The sequence below is a fragment of the Lepidochelys olivacea genome (genome assembly GCF_965140295.1).
Source record: "Lepidochelys olivacea isolate rLepOli2 genome assembly, chromosome: 9".
In the NCBI taxonomy this organism is placed as follows: domain Eukaryota; kingdom Metazoa; phylum Chordata; order Testudines; family Cheloniidae; genus Lepidochelys; species Lepidochelys olivacea.
Window position 1 is genome coordinate 48232464 of NC_140419.1, and position 19382 is coordinate 48251845.

General features: G+C 43.0%; 1 protein-coding gene across 1 annotated transcript; it reads right to left on the bottom strand.

The window, feature by feature from the left end:
* Positions 1–1096: 1096 nt before the first annotated feature.
* Positions 1097–15981, bottom strand: SLC35G2 (solute carrier family 35 member G2). Its single transcript, XM_084639319.1, has 2 exons — positions 15647–15981; positions 1097–5595 (listed from the first exon to the last, which is right to left on the bottom strand). Exon 2 carries the CDS (start codon positions 5570–5572, stop codon positions 4337–4339), a length of 1236 nt encoding a protein of 411 aa, XP_084495445.1. The 5' UTR covers positions 5573–5595; positions 15647–15981; the 3' UTR covers positions 1097–4336.
* Between the last annotated feature and the right edge of the window lie 3401 nt (positions 15982–19382).

Sequence of the window (19382 nt, forward strand, 5' to 3'; positions counted from 1 at the left end):
AAGGTGCCACAAGTACTCCTTTTCTCCTGCCTTAGTAGAAGCTCCCCTGAGAGAACCTGAATCAAAAAACTAACAATACATTTTCTCAAAGACTGTACTGCTCAAACACTGAGTCTTACAAATTCTTTTTCTATGTGTAACAGTGCACTCTGGTGACTCCTGCCAGAACACTATGCAAATTACACTGCTCTAACTTGGCCTGCTGGGCTACATTTCCTGGGCAAAGGGCCCCTATGTGTCCAGCCATTCCACCATCTGGAGGACATACCAAAATTAGTTGGTACCAAAATTAATTGCATCCAATGAAGTGAGCTGTAGCTCACGAAAGTTTATGCTCTAATAAATTTGTTAGTCTCTAAGGTGTCAAAAGTACTCCTTTTCTTTTTACAAAATTAGTTGGTTATGTGAAAGGGTTAGTCTTGCCACTGTTCTCTTATGAGATCCAGATTTGCTGAAGGTTGAAACTCATATAAAAGTACTAGTATCAACTGGGAGATGGTCCCCCTGCTTTTAATTCCTCCCCCACTTTAATGATTATATTCTCCTCTTCTTGCTCATCATCCATGGTGGGAACTCTAGGACTTCTTGTTCTGGATCAAAGTCACAAATTATTTTGTTTGTGTTTAAAAAAAGAGAAAGAAAAAACCCAAACAAACCTTTTATAACATTTTTATTTCACAGAAATGTTTGACATTTTATTCTAATTTGGACCTCACCTAATTTTAAAATGTGAAAATTTCCCATGGAACAAATATTCGGTTTCCAACCAGCTCTGCTTATAACTCAGCCAATTTGGGTGAATTTTCACAGAAACAGCAACTCCCTGATCCCAGGGCTACCATTCTGCAAAATTTCAAGGGCATAGAGCTTCTCAGAGAAATGATTGTAGAAGTTATTTAACATGAGCAAAAACCCCACCTATTTTCATCCTAACTCATTCTCTGAAATGGATGAACCATTTTTGCTGAAACTTTCACAAAACAATTATTCTCAAACAGAGACTCAGCATGGAAAAAATTCAGCCCAAATAGATTTTGAAAAAACTGTAAACTAAGTCTTATAATGAAATATGTTAGATTTAACTAAAGACATCACTATGTTGACCATTGATCACTGTCCTGACTTTGGAGGGTTTATAGTTTAGGGTAAATATAAGCTATCTGCTAAGCATCCTTATAGAAATAATAATGAAAGTTATTGCAGCTGTAACAGGAAGTAGAAGAACCAAAATATCCCTATTAAAAGTAGGCTTGGCCATAGGTGGTGGAACTAGGGGTGCTGCCACTCCCCCTAGCTTGAAGTGGTTTCCGTTTGGTTTACAGTTTACAGTGATTTACAGTTTGGTTCCATGACTCTCAGCATCCCTAGTATAAAAATTGTTCCAGCACCCCTGGCTTGGCTATAGCTCTTAAGCATTACATTTCTATGACTTAGATGAGGTTTAGAAGTTGACAGTTGGTGTAACATAGTATGAGTATTATATAATTGACCAAAGATTATGGAATGCTTGACCTGATGTTACAGAATCTATCAATAAGCATGTTGTGATAGTTTACCAATGAATTTGGTGATAAACAGATACACCCCAAACAAACAGATAGTCGTGTCTCAAGGGCTTTTTGTGGTAAGAGCTAACTGCATTGACATATCAAAACTATTGGGAAAGGGACTGATGCAAATGGTTGGGTTAACTGCTGGAAATGTAATTATGATTAACTGGAACGCCAAATATGAACAACTGGAACCCTAAAATTGGTCTCCTGGAATACTAAATATTAATATGGGCTGAGAATTGACTTGATCATATATGGTCCCAGATGTACATGGATGGAACAGGAAAAAGTGTAGAAAATTTTGTCAACCCCATCCCTAGCTGGGACACTGGGATGATAACATGGAACAATAGGGTAGGAAGCATGTCCCAGCGCCTTCCTCGTTGCGTGATCTCCATTTACCTTTTCTTCTCTCTTTGTTTCTAATGGTCTCCATAAGGTTGCAACTATGCACACTGTAAGATTGGAAGCATGATCAATGCACAAAACCACTTTATTGTACTTATTTTATTCTTATGTATATTGATTTTTCATTATTTCAATTATATTTGTCTGTATTAACTAAAGATCTTAAAGATTTTGTGTATGCTTCACCAGTTTCATCATCTTAATTAACTAGAAGTAGCTGCATGAATAAAGAACCTGAACCCTAAATCTAGGGTGCACTTTGGGCCCTAGATTAATTGCAGGCACAACTGTCAGCTCCACCTTATATTTTATAATACTATTTTTGTATTTATTAATTTAGCAGTGAACAAGTAAACCCTAAGATCTGGACCATTGCTCTGTTAGATGATTGCAAGCACTGTGCATGTGATGTGAATGATATCATCAACTTGTGTAAATCAATACAGTTCTATCATTATCATCTTACAGCAAGTGAAGCCAATGTAAACTTCGTTATTAGCTTCAATAAGAGCAGAAATAAGCCTTTAAAATGCCTGGATTGCTGCTAGCTCAGCAGACTGAAAATAGGTTTGGAACCATTCACTTCAACTTTCAATTTTAGCACAGTTTGGCAAAAAACACAAGTAATCATTACTGGCAAATTTTCATACTTGGGTAACATTTTGGCACCTAAATATTTATTTCGAGACCACACATTAAAAAAGCCATACCAACTTTTACCTTAACAAGTGTGTGACAGAAGACCTGCCAATGATTTATATTTCATGGCAAGGAAAAACAGAGATAAAAGGTTTTAAACAGAGGCCTGGATAGACTAGATACAACCGCACTCAGTGATCTGTGGAAGGCTATACTTGAATTTGGCATGAGAGAGGCTGCATTACTCATTGTTTAAATATATCTCCTCTGCTGGCCATCTCTGGCAGGATGGATCATGCATTTGTTCACCAAGCTTTACTGTGTGTGGATGTCTTGAGAAAATTGGTTTGGAAAACAAGGAGAGCTGCCTTGGACTGAAGTGGGAGGGAACATAATGAGCGTATGCAAGGCAGTGGGATAGGAAAGAACTCTCTGGGCAGAGCAGCAAGGTGTCATTCTGGCCAGGGAGGTCAGCGACTGGGCTTGCTCTTTATACCTGTGAGAGCTTCCTTTTTATTCTGTAGCTAAGCAACCAGAGCCTGCCTCTCTGGGTTTGGGAAATTACCCAGATAAGGCATGTGATGCAAACTGCTGCTTTTAATTTAATCTGATTCTCTGTCTCGCTCTGTTTATTTTTAACAAATCTATTTTCCCCAGAAACTACTGTCAGGGAAGGAGGGTGTTTCATACCATGCAACCCAGACATGAGTGAATTTCTTCAGCCTCTAGGGACACAGAAGGCAAATCTGTGTTTAGGAGTAGGTCTCTGCTCCAGACTTGGGTAAGAGGCATGGACAGAGGTGTCCTGTCTGAGGGAGGCACATTGCCTGGGGCTACCGTGGGCATGCACAAGGGAAGAAACCGAAGATTCAAGGAGAAGGTGTGAGTCAATAGAGGGACGGATAGCTAGGTGGATTTTCTGCTTATTAAAGTGAGGCAATAATAGTCATGGCTAGAAACATTTCTGAGTTAGAAACATCTGAAACTAGCTTCTAAGTGCATTTCACTCTGACAATTCCAAAATAGCCTCACATCTTTCTTTTCATTTTTGCCCGTGAATATCTTTTTCTAGTTTCATGTGTTCCAGCATTCAGCTAACAGGGAGTTTTAGGACCAAGTCAAGGATTATTATGGAGATTCTGACAGCACCTTTACTGTTAGAACACAAAGAACATCACTTTATTTATTACTCTTCTCCCAGCAGATATTTAAAGAATTATAACCATATACATGTTAAAATTCTTACTTATAAAATATTACATGCTTCAACCAAGTGATGTATACTGTTACTGTGGAACATGAATTTCCTCCTTCAATGGTGAATGTCAACATATGACTTTCTTGTTGCCATAAAATATTCTACAACTGCAATGCCCAGAATGACTAACAATAGTGAATCCTTCTGTCTCAATATTATGTTATACAAGGAGGACTATGACAGAAAGACTCCTATGACAGAATTCTCTATATCTAATCTTAGCAGCTACTGCATACCAGCTGAGAGTAAAGCTAAGTTCACATAATGAAATATTTAAAATTATTTAACACATTGGGACAACTCTGGTGCAACTCTACTGATTTCAACATCATTAGGTCACGTATGAATCTGGCCCATTTCTGAACAAGAAAGTTAGTACTCTGTCCACTCTACTAGACAAAGGACATTGGTAAATGAACATTAATATTGACATGGTGGTGCAGAAACTGTTACAATAAAGACTAAAACAAACTGACACTCATTTAATGGAAGAATCCAGTATCTCCTGATAATCTTGCCTTCCTAAATTCTTCCAGGACAGCTTATAACATGCAAGGAAAACAACAGTGATCATAATAATGGCCCCTCCAATGAGGTCATAAATGCCGGGAAAGATGCGTAGCACTGCGAGCTGCAGAATCATGGCTATCACAATCTCTAAATGTTGCACTGTGCTGACCAGAGCTGGGTGAAATTTATTCAAGGCATAATAGACACCCAGGAAAGCCACAGTCGAACATATGCAGATGGCAATGAGATAGCTCCAGGTTTCTCCATCAAGTGGGATAATTGGTTCTTGAAGAAAAAACATGGTGGAGGCTCCCCACACAGTTCCAGTCCAACCAAAAGTAAACAGTGCAGTCCACATACTGACCCTATCTTTGATTGACTTGTAGACTATCATGGAAAGAGCTGTAGTTAAGCCTGCCATAACTGTCATGGTGTAGCCAAAGGCTTCTTTCCAGACACTGAGCAAAGAGTTTTCTTCATTAACAATGTTGGGGAACATGACCAGGCAAACACCAAAGACACTACTAACTACTGTCATTATGTCTATATAAGCCATTCGTTCATCTATTAGTAAAAAAGCCAAAATGGCACTAAAGACAGTGGTGGTTGCTCTCCACATAATGGTCCCATTGGTTGGGGGTACTATAGAGAAGGAGGTGTAAGCACAGGTAATGGAGATAACATTGCAGACACCATAGAAGAAGAGCTGCAGTCTGTATCCTTTTGGTCCAAAGGGGTCCTCGTGGTAGTAACACACAACAACAACAGACAACACCTGTATGACTGAACGAATGAAAATTAGTTCTAGAGATGGCACTTTGGAACGATCAGAAACAAGTCTAGTTATCAGAGCAACACAGCCATGAGTCAAGGCAGAGGCAAACAGCACTATCCAAGTCTTTCTGGACTGAAATATGCTTCCTTCTGTAAAATTCTGGTGTTGTCCAGTCTCATTGGCTTTCGTCTCTTGGGCTGGCTGAGGTTGGATATCCATAGTCCCAAAGAAGGCTCTTCCTTTCCTTTTTCTGTCACTCAGCAATCTTTTCTTTGGATTGTCCTCCATAAAGCTACCGATATCTTCACTGGTTTCATCAGAGTCCTCTTCTCCAGGTTGGGGATAATGGGATGTATATTTCACTGTCACTGTGTTGGGATGGATTTTCACTCGTTTTTTGACTGGACATTGTTTGGAAGAAGTATCCATTTCCTCAGAGAACTAGGTCTGGTCTTAAAAAAAAAAAAAGTTATTTTTATTCAACCAATATTGTAAAATTCATTTGCATTGCAGTCTTTTGACCATTTAGAAATTATTGGCATGAACCTAACCAAGTTGCTCTTGTCCTCCATGAATTCTCTCTATTTTTATTTCATAATGGAAGTTGCTCAGTATCTTTGAAAACCAGGTCATTTTTATTTAAGTGCCTAAATATAACTTTAGGGCCTAACTTTAGGCACTCACTTTTGAAAATGATGCCTATTATTACATTGCTTCTTAAAAAGAGACATGCAAATTAATAACAATTCTCATTACACTGAGAATAATTTCCTCTTTGGACCCTTCAGGTCAGTTAGTCATTCTGTAATCATTAATGGTTTTTATTCTTTACCAAGTGCTAAGGGGCAAAGAGAAATACAGACCAAAAATGAAATTTGGGTTAGAGAAGACTAGAGCGATTTTTATCAATTCAAAGTGAAGCAACCCAGAGATAGACAGATGGCATCACTGAGCACCTCAGTGAACTAAGCACCTGGTGGACCAGAAAAGTGTAAAAAGTACTACAGTAAATTTTCAAATTCTCTGAAGCTCTTTTTGCATATTATTATTTCCAAAAACTGTTGACTATCAATTTGTTTTCCAAAGGAACTTCAGTTGGAAAAAAAGACGAAGAAATATTATGAAAAGAAGCTATCCACTCCTTGGCAGTGTAGAGGAGAACAAGTGGATTTTGCTACTGTTATGAAATGACAGAGATATCAAACATATATTCAGGCTGCCTAAAGTGAACATTTGCACATTGTTCTATTCAACCTCACCTGGACGCCTCATTTTTCATCCAACATGGTTGAATTGCTACATTTACTCTATAAACAAGAAAATTAATATATTAACAGATTTTCAAGGCCTTGAAGAGACCATTATGATTTCTATTGAATCTGATTTCCTGCATGACACAGGCCAGAGAATTCCAACCAGTGATTCCTTCCGTGTAGGAAACATTTATTTCTATTTTATAAGTAAACATATCAAACCAATAACTCATGTTGGCACTATAGCATGTCTTTTAAAATCACAGATTCCAAGGCCTGAAGAGACAGACCATTGTGGCCATCTAGTATGACCTCCTGAACAACACAGGCCAGAGAACTTCCCCATAATAATGCCTACAGCAGATCTTTTAGAAACCCAATTTGATTTAAATATACTCAGTGATGGATAATCCACAACAACCCTTAGTAAATTGTTCCAGTGGTTAATAACTCTGTTCATTTATGCTTTATTTTTAATCTGAATTAATCTACCTTCAACTTCCAGCCACTGGATTGTGTTAGATCTTTCTTTGCTAGATAGAAGAGCCCATTAATAAGTATTTGTTCCCCATGCACGTATTACAGATAAGGCTGGCAGAATTTGATAAATGGTTAGTCTTCAGTAAATGTTGATTTCTCGTGACACACAGAAATAGACAAAGACATCCACCTACAATAGTCAGCAAGCACAGCCTCCCTCTCCCTTAGCATCCACAGGAATTCAGTGAGCCCTTGCAGCTCCACTGTCATGGCCCATTTTATTCAATCACTGGCCAGAAGGGACAGCCCTACTCATATGGAAACTACGCAACTGCGTAGGGCACCAGGAAATTTGGGGCACCAAAACTGCCCCAAATTTCCTGGTGCCCTACACAGCTGCGTGCTGCATCCAGCTCCAGCAGCCAGTCCGATTCCCCTGGACGGCAGGGCCCAGGAAAGCTGCCTCCGCCACACCACTTTCCCCCAGCCCCTGCCCCTGCTCCGCCCCCACCCATCCTCTTCCCACCCCTGCTCTGCCCCAGCCCTGCCCCCACTCCGCCCCTTCCCCCACAAACCCCATCCTGTAAGCTATGTGTCCCAGGGGACAGCAGCAGGGGTCGGGCCCGCCCTACACTCACTGGGCGGCGGGAAGTGGAGTGACCCAGCCCCAGGCCGCTCCGCTATGCCAACTCCCAGCTGTGCCACTGGTGAGTGCTGGGGGGTGATTCCTCCCGTTCCCCCAAGCCTGGGAGCCAGAGTGGAGCAGGCTGGGGCCGGGTCGCTCCACTTCCCGCCACCAGCCCGACCCCTGCTGACTTCCTGCACAGGCTGCTCCTGCCTTCCAAAGCCCTTGGGCGCAGCCCCTTCCCACCCCCAAGCAGAGGCCTGGTACGCCTCCCCCCTCCCCCCCCCGCAGAGGCCTGGGGCCAGTCCCCCTGCAGGGGGGCTGCGTAGGGCATCACAATCTCTACGGATGGCCCTGCTGGCCAGGAGTGTGGGGCTCTTCCCCGGGCATGACCCATTCAGCAGCAGAGAGTCCTCTCATGCAGTCAGGGGCTCATCCTGCTCCTTGCAGTCCTGGCCAGGTGTCTCTGCTCCACCAGGCCAGAACCACAGTCTTCCCCACACCTTGTGCCTCAGTATCTGCAGCCTTACTTTCAGTGCTGGGAGCCCCTGGAGCCCTGCTGTCAGTGCTGCACTAACTCTAACACCAAGAGATAATCCCCCCGCCCCACACACACACACCTTAATTTCATGCAACTGAGAAAATCAAAATAGTTAAAAATGAAAAAGCTTTAAAATAAACATTGATGTTAATCATTTGAAGTTACAAAAATAAATAAATACATTGAATTCTGCCAGGCCTATTTATAAAGACAAGGTGGGTGAGCTAGTATCTCAGGAAGCACTGAATTCTGTTGGTGAGAAAGACAAGCTTTTGAACTTTCTGTGTGTCTCTCTAATATCCTGGGACCAACACACCTACAGCAATATTGCATACAAGCCTACTTAATTACAGTCTGTAAGTCACCCCTTAACCTTCTCTTTGAAAAGCAAAACACATTGAGCTCCTCACATCTATCACTAGGAGGTATGTTTTCTAAACCTTTAGTCATTCTTGTGGCTCTTCTCTGAACCCTCTCCAACTTAACATCCTTCTTGAATTGAAGGTACCAAAACAGGACCCAGTACTCCAGAAGCTGTTGCACCAATGCCAAATATAGAGATAAAATAACCTCTACTCCTTCTTGAGACTCACCTCTTTATGCATCCAAGGATTGTTGTCCCCCTTTTGGGCACCGCATTGCACTGGGAGTTCATGTTCAGCTGATTATCCACCACAACCCCCAAATCTTTTTCAGTCATTGCTTCCCAGAATAGAGTCCCCCATCCTGTACATATGGCCTGCAGTCTTTGTTCCTAAATGTATACATTTACATTTAGCCATATTAAAACACATTATTTGCTTGCACTCAGCTTACCAAGTGATCCAGATCACTCTGAATGAGTACCAAGTGATCCAGATCACTCTGAATGAGTGACCTGTCCTCTTCAGTATTTACCACTCCCCCAATTTTTGTGTCATCTGCAATGATGATTTTATGTTTCTTCTAAGACATTGATAAAAATATTTAATATCCTAGGTCCAAGAATCCATCTCTGCGATACCCCATGGGAAACACATACGCTCAATGATTATTCCCCATTTACAATTACATTTTGAGACCTATCAGTTAGCCAGCTTTTAATCTGTGTAATGTGTACCATGTTCATTTTATGGCATCCTAGTTTTTTAATCAAAATGTTGTGTGGTACCAAGTCAAATGCCTTACAGAAATCTAACTATATTACACCAATACTATTAGGTTTATCAGCCAAATTTGTAACCTCATAAAAAAAATCAAATTAGTCTGACAGGATCTGTTTTCCATAAACTCATGCTGACTTGCATTAAATTATGTTACCCTCCTTTTAATTCTCCATTAATTGAGTCCCCTAACAGCTGCTCCATTATCTTTCCTGGAATCTATGTCAGACAGAGTGGCCTATAATTACCCCAGTCATCTTGTTTACCCCTTTTAAATATTGGCACACCATTAGCTTTCATCCAGTTTTCTGGAGTCCCCATTGTTCCAAGATGTATTGAAAATCAACATTAACAGTCCAGTGTGCTCCTCAGCCAGCTCTTCTAAAACTCTTAGATTCAGTTTACCTGGACCTGCTGATTTAAACATGTCTAACTTTAGTAGCTGTGTTTAACATCCTCTTGAGATACTGTCATGGACCAGGGCATGGATGGTCAGAGCAGTGGCAGTCAAGCCTAGTGGTCAGAACTGGGGTCAGCATCTGGGAACAGTGCCAAGGGACAGAGCTGGAGTCAGCAACCAGGGGTCAGAGCCAAGGATCAGAATCGGAGGCAGGAACTGAGCAGGGCTGGAGAAAGGCTGGGAACAAGGCAAGCACAGGCGCTTAGTTGGGTCAGAGCCAGGCTAGGAGGCAGACATCTCTAGCCTGCTGCAGGACTCTGGACCAGACTCAGGACTCTGGACCAGACTCTGAGCTGCCCCCAGAGGAGACCAAGAGTGGGGAAGAGCTGTTGGGACTGCTGTCCACCACTTACCCTGAGCAAGCTGAGGACCTGCAGACTACGGAGTCACACCAATGGACTGTGATAGAAAGTAGCCCAGGGGAGCCAGACATCAGTCAGGTTGTACTGTCACCATATGATTCAGCATGTTTCAGCAGGATTCCCACTGACCCAGTGGCGGGATCCCCTGGCACTTTTAGGGATCTGGGTTGGAACCTAGTAGAGTAGGGATAGCCTGGGTCCCCCCAACCCTCTGCTGAAGCCTTCTCATCCTAGGCCAGAAGGCCTGTGCCTTGTTTGTGACTTGTCCCAGCCAGAAGGCTGCAAGCCGCTAGACTGTGTTTGCTGTCCGCCTTAGCCAGGAGGCTATGCTAACGATTCCTTATTGTTCTGCCCTGCCCAGGGAGTCAGAGCCTAGACTGTGTTTACTGCCTGCCTGTGACAGGATGGACTAGGTCCAGAGGCACCCCCGCCCCCTCGCTGGAGGCCAATCGGTCCTGCCTCACCCTGCCCCAGAAAAGAGCAGAGAAGTCCTTCAGGCAGCCTAGAGTGGCTGCAGAGAAGCAGCCAATCAGAGGCGATGTTGGAGCAACCAGTTGGGGCTAGAAGGGCCATATGTAAGGAATCAGCAGAGGCAGAGCAGTCAGGTGCTGCCTGGAGATTGAAGAGGGAGAACTGGGAGCCTGGTTGGTAGAAAGAGCAGCAGGACTGCGGACAGCTCACTGCAGGTGGGACAGAGCCCAGAGAAGGCTGCTGAAGATGGGGTGCCTGTCTGGCTGGAAGATCACCAGGACTATGGAAAGGTTAGTGTGGGCAGGCTGAGCCCAGGGGACTGAGCCCAGAACCTAACCAGAGCAGGTGCGGGTACCGTGATGGACTCTACTGGTCTGGTTGAAGACTGAGTCCAGCGAGGACTGCTGAAAGGACACCAACTGAGGGTACTCAGATGGGCCCCTGTTGCACTACTACAGAAAGCAGTGCCCCTGGGGAGGGAGCCTTGGTACTATGACCCCATACCAGGGCTGTGAGAAAGAACTAGAGACTATATACCTGGGAAGTGTGGGACAGTGTGTGTGTGTGACTTGGGCTAAGTCGCTGAAGACATGCCAAACTACCATTGGCCAGCGGGGCACTTGCAAAAGGCAGGTGCCACCCCATTGTAAGAACTGAAAGAAAAACAGGCTCCCACCCAACCAGAAAGGTAAGAGGTAAGAGCCACCCTGTTCAAAAATAGAGTGATTGCAGGTATGTAGTGGCTAAAACAGGGGCGCTCATGAGAGGTGGGTGCTGACCCCATTACACTGCCTTAGCCAGAAGCCTTAGGCTAAAGACTGCTTATTGCTCTGCCCAGCCCAAAGAGTCACAGCCTAGACTGTGTTTATTGTCTGCCTTAGCCAGGAGGCTTGAGCTAGAGTGCGCTGATTAGCTTTTGTTTATTGCCTGATGCAGCAAATCAGAGTCGCCTCCCTCAGAGCCTGAGACCACCACAGATGCAATGAGCCCAGTTCCTCTGTGTGCAGAGGGAACTGCAGGCCAGATGAAGGCATGGGGGCGGGGCTAGACTTAGCCCATATTTGACATGACTGCTCTGGCCAGGGTGTCAGCATACATCATCACAACACTCCCTTCTGGCCTGAACCTGTGACTATAGGATTGCTGGGAAGGAGGAAAAGGGGTTTCTAAACAGTGTGCACCCAGACACCCTCTCAGGATGAAGGTGTGTGACTGTTTGTGGTGAATGGACTATGGTAGCCACCCTGACACGTGGCAGAATGGGATTGTGTGACTAGCCCATTAGGAGGAGTTTGACTGAGTCTGGGAACCCACACAAAAAGAACTAATAGGGAACTCACAGCCTTCCCAGAGGGAACAGCTTTGAGTCTTGTATTATGATTTTAGTGTCTATTACAGTTTAAAGGTCTATTAGTCTGTGTGAGTTTTTTTGTTTGTTTTGTCTGTTTTGTTTTTTATGGGTTAGTGAGTTTAGTTTAACAAAGTTTTAACACAACAGGAGTAAATCCTAAAGTCCATCAAGGTTTCTGCCACAGATGAAGTTGGTGATGTACTCTGGCTCAGATTTCTTCAGTCAGAAGCCCATTTTCATTCTTGGTAACTGGTATCAGGCAACTGATGAGTTTGCACAAGGGGTACAGGCACCCCTGCATGGCTCCTGCAGCTCTCACTTCACTTTTTTTGTCTCTCACACTTGTGCTTGATGTGTTTCTACAGTTTCCCATGGTTGAGACGCTCATAGAATGTGTCTATACCCTGGTCGAAGGTGCGTTCAAAGACCAGGGCCCCCAGAACGATGGTGAGGGCAAAGGTGGAGGTGCGGCAGAAGAGCACACTGTACAGCTGGGAGCACAGCGGTACGGTGGCCTCCTCCGGCAACTCCAGATGTACTGTAGCATAACTGGTACTGCACAGGCCTACTGTACAAGCTGCAGAGAAGCCAGCCACCAGATGCATCCAATGGTAGTAAAAGTCTTATGGGGGCCTCTGCAGTCCCCACACCACTCCTGTAGTGGAGCTCAGTTACTGTGGTGAGCCAAGGGGAATCCAGATCCCAGTCTGAGTTTGCATGTAGGAAAAATATCATCTTAATCCTAAACTGAGAACATCTGATACAGAATTGATGTAAGCAGAGAGATGCAACCGACAGGGTAAAATTCACACCCCATCAGCCCCTCCACCTCAGTTACACAGATACAGTGGTCCCAATACCCTGTGAAAAAGTGGATCCACAGCCCCTCCCCAGATTGCCATGGACCATTTGCAGTTTGTCCCAAACTGACCTTCTATGCCAATCCTGTGTGGGCCATTCCAGAGGGCATCTCCATGGTGTAGGCACCCCTGCATGGCCACACAGCCAGCTGACCCCCAACTCCGTCTATTAGGCTTACATGGTATGGAGTGCCTCACACCCACTCCTGCACCTAGCACACATTAGGGTGACCAGACAGCAAATGTGAAAAATCGGGATGGGGTGGGGGTAATAGGAGCCTATATAAGAGACCCAAAAATTGGGACTGTCGCTATAAAATTGGGACATCTGGTCACCTAGCACAGATCTTGCCCATATTGCATATTATATACAAAATAGGGTTTTAAATTATTTCAAATGGGTTGCACTAGGATAGAAAATACAGTGTTAGAGCCACGGAGATTACACGTAAAAAAGAAAAAGAGAGATTACGTCTGAGTAAAAAAATAAGTTCTGTTTTCTAAAAATGGTAACTCTCCTACATATCCCTTGCAAACTGGACACCATGAAATTAGGCCTGAATAAAGACTGGGAGTGGATGGGTCACTCCACAAACTAATTTCCCCATGCTAATATTTCCCCCTACTGTCACTCACACCTTCTTGCCAACTGTTTGAAATGGGCCACCCTGATTACATTGGCCTCATTACCACTACAAAAGTGATTTTTTCCCTTCCTTGGTATTCCACTGTTGAGAATAGCCCAATTCCACTTTAACTGAATTGTCTCGTTAGTACCGACCCCCCCCGCAACTTGGTAAGGCAACTCCCCCGTCTTTTCATGTACTGTGTATATATACCTGCCTACTGTATTTTCCACTCCATGCATCTGATGAAGTGGGTTTTAGCCCACAAAAGCTTATGCCCAAGTAAATGTTAGTCTCTAAGGTGTCACAAGTACTCCTCATTGTTTTTGCTGATAGACTAACATGGCTACCACTCTGAAAAATTAAAGATTGTGTCTGGAGGGTGAAATAATGCGAGTGGCATGATAGTTTAGTAAAGAGCCTTTCTCTGATTTTTCTATTGAAAAATTTGTTTGAACAAGAGCAACAAAAATATTGTCCAGTAAAATAAAACAAACATGAAGGCTTAATGGCAAACTGTTTTGTTTAATTATAGGAATATAGAAAATAATTAATTTAAAAGCATAGATTAATTACTTTTTAAAGGAACTTATGCCTTTAGCTCTAATTTTTTACTTCACATACTTCATAAAATATATGCTGTATTTGCTGCAGTGATGTGTTCCATATTAAATGTCATCTTTTTAATCACATAATCATACATTTAATTTTGTTCTTTTTAAGAAGTAGTGACTTACTTTTTCTTCCATTACTTTACATTAAAATGACCTAGCCAACAAATGAAAGAGAGACCAGATAAAAAAACCACCAGATAAATACTCCCCAAAGAAACAGATCTTGAGCATTCTGTTATGGGGACTCTATACAAATTATTGCATAACAACAGTTTAATTGAAATGACAGGAATGTTCACACTGGTAATTTGCATAAAATCCCAGACTTTATATTACAATCAATGTATCTTGTGGGGAAAAGCAGGCAGATATATTACTAGACTTAACAGTATTTCAAGTTTCTAAAATAGTGGTAATGGAAGGGAATTTAACTCATACGTTGGGGGCAAGTAGGCATTTATTTATCTAAACTCAGATGGATTTAAGAAGAGTCCAAACTTTGTAAGTTAAAAATCTGTTGTGGAAAGTTGATTCTGTGAGAAAAATCTATGCTACACCGTTTCAGCAGCAGCACTATGTGCCTTTTTGTCGCATATTCTAAATCTCCCCCGGAAAGAAAACTGGATATTTGGCTCCTCCGCCAAAAAAAAATAAATCAGCATCTGTGCTTTAAAGCCTCCTTTTTCTTACAATTCATAGGAGTCTTTATTTTGAATGTGTCAGCCTTTCTCATTGAAATATAAATATATCTTTGTCCCAGAATTAAAATATCAAGTGGCTTAACCATAGTCTCTGCCGACGAGAGAAATACCGTGTGTGGCAAAACAAACAAAAACATATTAAAGTAAAACTATCAGATCTTACGGACTGTTCGGGAACTCTTCCACCCTGCTAATTAAAAACGCTACGTTGATTGATAAACTGAGCCCTACTGTGAAATTCTCTGCAGCTTCCTCCAGCTGCACCCATTCGTCACACCAGCTTTATTTAGGAGGAACATTTCCTTGCCTTGTGATCATAGAATCATAGAATACCAGGGTTGGAAGGGACCTCAGGAGGTCATCTAGTCCAACCCCCTGCTCAAAGCAGGACCAATCCCCAATTTTTGCCCCAGATCCCAAATGGTCCCCTCAGGGATTGAATTTACAACCCTGGGTTCAGCAGACCAATGCTCAAACCACTGAGCTATCCACCAGCAACTGTCTCCTGGAATGAGCCGTATTTCTTTGAAGGGCGAGTTAGTAAATCCTGGAGCCTGGGAGAGAAATGAAAGGGCTTCGATCTCCCTGAACGCCGCAGAGCTAAACTGGAGAGGTGAAAAGGGGGAGTAAATGCAGCCCACATGCCCCTCTGAGCTGCTGAATGACGACGAGAGAGATTTCAGTACCTTGGACACACAGCAAATGAGTTTAGTGCTGTTCCCTAATGATACATAAAGCGGCGTTACCAGTCCTGGACTCTGCTCTTTACCCATTTACCATTTTTGTCTATATTTATGGAACCGGATCAATTGAAGTCGCTTTGAGAATCCATATCTGGTCTGAACAAACGACAGCCTCCAAATCTCCGGCCTTGTAAAGCGCAGTGAGCGTTAATAACAGAGGCAGGAGGTTGTTACTTGAATGAACTGAGCCTGTATACCAGCTGGGATGTCTGCGTTATCTTGCAATAGACCAGTAAATACCAGAAGGGAAAAGGGGGAAGAAATCTCTATTTACCTCTCGCTTAGAAGGAGCTGGTCAAGTCCAGACAATGATGCCTTTAAACAATGAGGTGGCTGCGTGATGTTAAAGGAAAAGAAGGGAGGAAATCTGCTCTCCGGAGTTTGTCAATCCTTCCATCTTTCTCACGCTGTAAACGCCCAAAAGGCAGGACAACGCCGTTAATCCCAGTGTAATGTGCAACAGTCAGCCTGGCGTATTCCAGAAAAGGGTGTTTGCAGAACTAGCCTTGGTTCTCCTTTTTCCACTCGCCCTCTTCTCTATGCAAAGAGGGGTCTGGAGGAAAAGACTGAGGCGACAGCAAAAGACTCAGGCGAGAGCGTCAGAGCAGGAGCAAGTGAGCATGCCCAGTAAGCATAAGGGCTTCTGACTGTAGTATTGTACCAACATTCATTTGTATTTAATGTATATAGAGAGAATATTACTTGCAGTACCTTTCTTTTTCTTGGATTTTAAATATCTTTTCATGGATATAATGCTTATTGGGATTAAGCAACTGGGTTCAGTCAGGGAGAAAAACAAAAACAAAAAAATAAGCATATAAATACAACTAGGTGTATCATCAGAAGTCAAAATGCATCTAATTTATTTCCAGTGTCCAGGGCTGAAAAGATTACGGTGTGCTGTTCTCCAATTACAAAATCTGGGTTGTTGTTTTTTTAAAATAATTTATATAGGCATGTTTTGGCAGATATATAAACAGCAAGAGCTCTAATAACAACCTGCTGTTTGTATAATGCCTGTTCTGTTCATTACCACAAGCCTGTCTGATAAAGGAAATGTATTTTGATATGATAAATTTCTGTAAGACCGTTAGTACCACACAACATTCTGATTAAAGAGATTAGCACAAAAGAACCTCAGTATGGTGCACATATAAAAGGGATTAAAAACTATCTGACTGATGAAATATGGAATTGTTAATTAGGAATCATTATTGATTAGGAGTGTTTCTAGAGGGATTAATTTTCAGCCTAACACCCTTTAATATTGGTGTTTCAGAAGGAAATATTAAAGTTTACAGATGATACCAAGATGGGTCATATGGTAAATAATGATGAGGCCATCCAGAGAAATCAAGATCACTTTGTAAACTGGGGAGTGGGGAGAAACAACCATCGTATGTTTTAATACAGCGAAATGCAAGACCATGAATCTAGGAAGAAACGAGGCCACATTTACAGGATGGGGTGGGGGTGCGGGTTGTATACTGGAAAGCAATAACTCCGTAAATAACTTGGTGTCCTGTTGGAAAGCAACAGAACGTGAGCTCTCAGTGAATGTGATGGCTAAGAGGGTGAATGTGATCCTTGGATCCAGGGGAAGGGGAATATCAATTAGGAGTAGGGAGGTAGTATAACCTCTGTATACAGCATGGGTGAAGCCATTACTGTGATACTGTGTCAATTTTTTTTGCCCACTGTTCAAAAAGCATGTTGAAAAATTAGAGCAGATTCAGCAAAGACCTCAGATCATTCTTGTGGATATCAAATGCCTGCCCCACAGTGAGTCTAAGTTAACTCAGTCTGTTTAGAATCATAGAATCATAGAATATCAGGGTTGGAAGGGACCCCAGAAGGTCATCTAGTCCAACCCCCTGCTCAAAGCAGGACCAATTCCCAGTTAAATCATCCCAGCCAGGGCTTTGTCAAGCCTGACCTTAAAAACCTCTAAGGAAGGAGATTCTACCACCTCCCTAGGTAACGCATTCCAGTGTTTCACCACCCTCTTAGTGAAAAAGTTTTTCCTAATATCCAATCTAAACCTCCCCCACTGCAACTTGAGACCATTACTCCTCGTTCTGTCATCTGCTACCATTGAGAACAGTCTAGAGCCATCCTCTTTGGAACCCCCTTTCAGGTAGTTGAAAGCAGCTATCAAATCCCCCCTCATTCTTCTCTTCTGCAGGCTAAACAATCCCAGCTCCCTCAGCCTCTCCTCATAACTCATGTGTTCCAGTCCCCTAATCATTTTTGTTGCCCTTCGCTGGACTCTCTCCAATTTATCCACATCCTTCTTGAAGTGTGGGGCCCAAAACTGGACACAGTACTCCAGATGAGGCCTCACCAATGTCGAATAGAGGGGAACGATCACGTCCCTCCATCTGCTCGCTATGCCCCTAGCTTATTGAAGAGAAGATTTAGAGATGACTTGACTGTGATCTATAATCGCCTTTATGGGGAGAAGATTTCTGATAATCTAGCAGACAAAGGCTTAACAGGATCCAACGACTTGGTAAAGCCAGACATTCAAACCAGAAAAAAGATGCACATTGTTAACACTGAAGGTCACTAACAGTTAGAACAGCTCACAAAGGAATGTGATGTATTCATCACTTGAAATCTTTACAGTGAGATTGGATGTGTTTTTTAACAAATATGTTGTAGCTCAACCAGAAGTTATGGGCTTGATTCAGGGATTGCTGAGTGAAATTCTCTGGCTTGTGCTATACAGGAGATCAGACTACATCAGGGGTCTCAAACCCGCAGGGTTATTTTCTGCAGCCTGCCAGCTCCCCGCAGCCCCCCTGACCCCCCCAAGCATTTACCTAGAGCGGCTCCGGTCTGGTGTGCACCGGGGGCAGAGAAGGGGTTGGAATGGGGGCAAGGAAGGGGTGGGACCTCACGGAAGGGGTGGAGTGGAGGTGGGGCCAGGACAGCAGGGGATGGTGATCAGTGGTGCAGCCCTCGGGCCAATGTACTAGTCCTCATGTGGCCCTCGTGGTCATTTGAGTTTGAGACCCCTGGACGACATGATCATAACAGTCCCTTCTGGCCTTAATATCTATTAATTTTATAGAAAAGGTGCTATATACCACATACATGCTTCTGCAGCCTTATGACAAACTGCAGAACCAAGAAGTCTGTGTGAGCTGCCAGGTGCTCACTGTTTAGGAAAGAACAATGATGAATCTTATATTGATCAATTTGCATAGATTGGGATTTGACTACACAAGACAACATCAGGATAAAGCAGGTCCCAACAGGAACACAAAGACCACTTCAAAAAAAGAATTGCAGCTGACTCCTGGGTAGTAGCCTGTGGTGTGTTCCTGAAGGCAAGCAAGAAATTGGACAATTTCTTCTGCTTAGTCAAAGTAGACTCCTTGGCAATTAAGGCATGCTTAAGTATCCGTATGAAGCAGTCTGCTAGTTCATTTGTCACAGGATGGTATGGTGCAGAACATATGTGCTAAATTCTATTTGAAGCTCAACTTCTGAAATTCTTTAGAACAGCATTGAGGTCCATTGCCACTCACCATCTATAACAATAAACCAAATTGGCTAAACAAGGCACAAAGATGCCCAATATTTTGTCTGGATGTCACAGTTGATGGTGAGCTTCACTGACATGGTGCTCAACTGTCCAAATTCTGTTTCAAAAGCTTTGGAGTGTTTGCCCAGTATTTCTTGAAGATTTCAAGGTGTTTTTCATGATCACCTTGATCTCAGTCCAATTCGCCTTGAGCTTCTCAAGCCAAGGTTTGCCAAATAATGGTGGATACTTTCCTTCGATCACATACAAGAGTAAAAGGACCGATGGTCCATCTGGTTGAACCTGGATTATCCCTTTTGGGACTAACTTTCCCTTTCTAACCCTGGAGATGATGTTGGAAGGACTAGGACATGGGTAGGAAGCAATCCATTGCTACCCTATGATGTCCCTATTGTCTGTCAACCATTCTTGTCCAGTCTTGTCCAGCATCTGTGTCTCCACAGGGTACAGCACTGGT